General features: G+C 43.2%; 1 protein-coding gene across 1 annotated transcript in view; it reads right to left on the minus strand.

Annotated features, from left to right (window-relative positions):
- chodl (chondrolectin) overlaps nucleotides 1-1,243 on the minus strand; it is a gene marked incomplete at both ends in the record, with an annotated part of 7,287 nt that extends 6,044 nt beyond the window's left edge. Inside the window, one exon of the mRNA XM_080544117.1 lies at nucleotides 1,144-1,243. Coding sequence (XP_080400243.1) covers nucleotides 1,144-1,243 — 100 coding nt within the window. The remainder of the gene's footprint in view (nucleotides 1-1,143) is intronic.
- Between the last annotated feature and the right edge of the window lie 3,757 nt (nucleotides 1,244-5,000).

Here is a 5,000-nt window from a genome sequence, read left to right on the forward strand (position 1 = left end):
CTCAGGAGGTAGACCCGGAGTTTAACGATCGCAAGGTCGGAAGTTCGATCCCCGGCTGGCCACGTGTCGAGCTGTCCTTGGGCAAGACACTGAACCCCAAATTGTTCCCAATGAGCGGGCCCAGCGCCTTGCATGGTAGCTTGCTGCCATTGGTATGTGAATGGGTGAATGAGAGGCCATTGTAAAGCGCTTTGGAATAAGACGCTATATAAGTGCAGTCCATTTATTTTTAGGAGTTGTCCACGTCTCACTTTTCTGACTTTTTTGTGTGTGACTCTTTCTCTCTTTTTTTCTCTGTTTCTTTTCTTGGCTTTGCATCGCTGTCCATCTGTCATTTCTCTTTACCTTAAAAAATTAACCTAAGGATTTTACTCTTGTGTACTGGTACATTGGATGTAGTAAAAGCAATTCTGATTCTGATTCTGTTTCTGATTGAGGTGATTGAGTGTTGCGGAATTCTTTGCCAGTTTGTGAGTCAATGATATTGTCACCGATGATTCGACGTAACAAACAATGGTAATTACATAGGATAGACAGGCTTACAGGCACAGATAGAACAATTGTATGAACAGATTTACTGTTCTATGTGCAAACATTCAGTCACACACAGCAGCCTGCCTATATACACCGGCTCATTTAGAGTCCCTGAGGGAGAAACAGTAGACTCAATATTTACTGCCCCAATAACCACAAACCAATAACGGTAAAGGAAAACAAATTCACAGGCTTACACACGCACACGTACACGCACGCACGCACGCACGCACACACACACACACACACACACACACGCACGCACGCACGCACGCACGCACGCACGCACACACACACACACACACACACACACACACACACACACACACACACACACACACACACACACACACAATCTCTGGATTAGCACTATAACACAACCAAAGGATATACCCCAATAGAAATCGCAAGACCAACCTTCCCGTGTATATATATTACATTGGTATGGTACTTTGTCCAAAACGTCAGCTATATCAAAACCACCATGTATCCAACTGAAATTATGCTATAGGATGAATAAATTCGTTTTGCCATTATTATTATTTTTTGTACATCTCATACCATCTCTGAGAAATAAATGTAAAAAGTAAGTGAGTAATTACAACTTACCGCTGACAACTCGCGCGCCCTGGCCGCTGGTGGCCATCACCATCAATCCCCACAGAACTCTCAGGACATTCTGATCCACGTGCGTCTTCAGGTTTTTCATAACTGATGACACAATCTTATTATTTCAAAAGAAGATTTTAAAATGTTACAACAAAAACGCACAGTTGAGTGGTCTCCTGGTCTAGTCTATTGACTGCGCTCAGTCTCCGCTCTCTGCGGTAGTCATGGTGAGTGCGACGCTCTTTTGGGCTGTGCGCTAGGATCGGGCAGCCCACCAGAGAAGAGTGGTAAGTGGCTCCTGCGCGCGTGGTTATTGATTCCTCTCTCTCTCCTCCTGTTGCGACTGGCGGGATCTCATCCCACTGTAGCTGATAGACCACGCAGGGACAGCTGCGACCTCCAGCCCCCACTGACTATTTCATTAAGCCGCGTGCCCCCGTCTCCTCCTAAAGGTCAATTTATGGCGCGTGTGTTTAAGATTAGACAGACTGATCATAATTGCATGACTAAACGCTGAGCAAACACTGCTGCCGACTCTCACTTTCTACTGGCAATTACGTTGTATCTAAAAAAAATAAAATCCTTCACAAAACAGATGTATCCTAGCGATGCTAATCTGCATTTTTTAAGAGAGAGAGAGATTCGTTTTATTTATTGATATGTGGGAGTTACTGTATATCATAGTAAAGCAAGACTTGAACTCATGGCAAGCATAGGAAGCATACCTCTTAGATGGCTAACTACTAATAATCAAGTAATAATAATAAGAATGTAATAATTATTTGAAAATAATCTGGCATTGTCATAATACTGTATTGACACAACAGTCTCTTCCAGTATCCCTGCTGTCACATGAACACACCAGAAGCAGCCAGTTCAAAGAGGTAAGGGTTACATTGTGATGATACATTTTTCAAAGAGATTCTGTTTTTCTATTTAGTATGACTACCTCTCCTCAAAGCATGTAAACCGTGCATCAACTGTTATGGCGTACAGGTCTGCTAAAGTAGAGTGGCAGTCCTAGTTAACTAGCCTGGCTTTGTTGTCATAACTACAATGGGCCTCTGCCCCACCTGGGACATGAACCAATAACCCTCTTGTCTCCAATCGATCAACGTGTCCAATTGTGTGGTTACTGGATTTGTACCGACATCAGAGAGATGAGAACTACTGTTGTGGTTTTTATAGTGTTAATCAATTACATTTTGGAATTTTGGCCATCCACATGACGTTACTTTCTCGTGTCACAAGAGCAGGTCTACAGAATAGCCGTCCATGTAGTCCAGCTTTTGGCTGTTCTTCGTGGATCGAAATGAGAGACTCTTAAAATCACACACAGGCGCGCGGACACACACACACACACACCTACACACGTAGGCACACAAACACACCTACACACGTAGGCACACACACGTAGGCACACACAAACACACCTACACACGTAGGCACACACACACACACACACACACACACCTACACACTCACACACACACACACACGCACACACACGCATACACACACATGCACACACACACACACACACACACACACACACACACACACACACAAAACACTTTACATAAAGCCTTCATCTGCAACCTGAGACCGACATCTAGATAATCTTCCATAAATTGTTCTGCCTCACTTTCCTCTGGTTATGATAGACAATTACATTGTCCGACAGACAGACACGCTCTCTTCCATTGATCTGGTCCACCAAGGCGATGTGGAGCCAGCCTCTTCCAGGCCTGCTGCTGTTAAGCATGCTGTAATATGCACTGACACAAAAATGCTATTACTTAATTCGCTGTTAGCTATTGATCAGCTATACAACCCCCCCCTACCCCCTCTCTCCACAATCTCTATTCACCCCCCCCCCCTCCGCCCCCGCCCTTACTCACTCTCTCCCTCACTCCCTCATCTATCCCATCCTCTTCGGGGGTAAATAGGTAAATGGCATTGGGGTTCTGTGGCCGGTTAGGAGGTGTTCAATAATGACACTAAGAGAATCTCTGACACATTATCGATAAAGAGGGTTGGAGTGTTATTACAGCAGCCATCATCATCATCACCATCATCATCATCATCATCTTCACAGAGCGAAGATTAAATAGGACAGGGAGGAAACGCCGACAGCAGAGGAAAGAATAGACAAGAAATAGAGAAGGAGAGAGATAATGAGAGAGAGAATGAAAGAAAGAAAGAGAGAACAAGCGATAGAGATAGAGAGATAGAGAGAGAGAGAGTGAGAGAGATAGAAGAGAGAAAGGAAATGTAGGGTAATCATAAAAAGAGGGCAGAGCTGAGTTTCCAGTGCTATCGGGGCGGTAGAAAGGGCCAGCTTGCAGAAAGCCAAGCGGGCAGTAACAGGGGCCGCTGAATCGGGTCCTGCTGAGGTGGCAGTCTGAAGGGCCTGGTCGGCTCAGCCAAACCCCAAACATCATCTTCATTACTGTCATCACAGTCCTCCAGCTCTTCGTCATCCTAGTCTTCATCACCATAGTCATTCTGCTGCGAAAGCAAGCAGTGAACCCAGGTTTGTAAGGCCTTTGTCTTAGCTTCTATCATCCCCTATATCTCTCTTCATTTTCTTCTCCTTATCTCTCAGCCTCTTCCCACCCTCTTTCCTGTCTTTTCTCCACCCCCCCTTTTCCTTCTACCCTTAATAATAATAATAATAATAATAATAATAATAATAGTATTAATAATAATAATAATAATAAGTGTTGTTTGTATAGCACCTTTCATACATAAGAATGAAGCTCAAAGTGCTGTACACAGTATAGCGCAAAATAACACATTAAAAACGAAAACAAACAACTAAGACATCGGCAATACAGTGCAAAAGAAAGCAAAAGGAACAGATTAAAAACAACAGTATATAATTATGAGCATAATAAAAACATATACATAACATATTATCTGGTCCAGACTAACCTCAGCAACGTACCTTTCCCTCTATCTTCTGAGCCTTAAAAGAGGTTTTCTGTAAATGCACCATTTCAAGCCTTTTTAAGTAATTGTGTTTATAACATGTCTGTCTTCTTTCAGGACAGTTTTATTGCCTTAATATCTCGCCAGACAGTGATGGATACTCCAAATGTTGTTACGGGGGGTAGGGGTACTGTCTGGAGGGCAGGTTGAACCCCTCTTAAAGAGCTTCCACATAGGAGCAGCCACCTGAGACCTTCGATGCTTTCCTCTGAAAACACTCAAACAATCACAAAATGTACAACGGCTTTGAAGATGTTATGTGAGACATGGTAACATTGAAATGGATTTCAATGGACTCATTTAGTTATTGGAGCATACATACTTTCCTTTGGTGACAAAAAAATTAACAAATTGCATCAAACTCAAGGTTTGGAAATGGAAATCAATAGAGCATTAATTCCAGTTCAATACGAGGGCCTGACATTCTATTGAGTGAAGTGCAATATTTCCCGCGGCTGTCTTGAGGGCAGAACAGTGTAGTGAGAAACATGCTGTTACTTATTTCACCCCCCAATAATTCAGGCAGTGGCTGAGACATTGTTTTGCATCATCAATTCACATCCTGTTTCGTCTACTATATAACCAGTGAAAACAAGTTTTGTTAAGTAAATTAATCCCAGCATTTTGTATTTTGTATACTGCAAAATGAATACCGGTAGTTGTTTGCTTGGATTCTTTCTGGAAGCCAAGTTTGATTGATCTGTTGAACAATGATCTGTATATTCTATTCCTACAGTGTCTGCATTGACAGGTGACAGGTGGTTCCCAAACATAGGTAGGCCTGCCTCATCCCTCCATCCTCCTCGGAGCAGAGAGGCAGACGCAAGTAAGCACTCACCAGGAATCATCGAGAACGACCTGCC

The sequence above is a fragment of the Nansenia antarctica genome (assembly GCF_963989245.1).
Source record: "Nansenia antarctica genome assembly, chromosome: 13".
NCBI classification, from domain to species: domain Eukaryota; kingdom Metazoa; phylum Chordata; class Actinopteri; order Argentiniformes; family Microstomatidae; genus Nansenia; species Nansenia antarctica.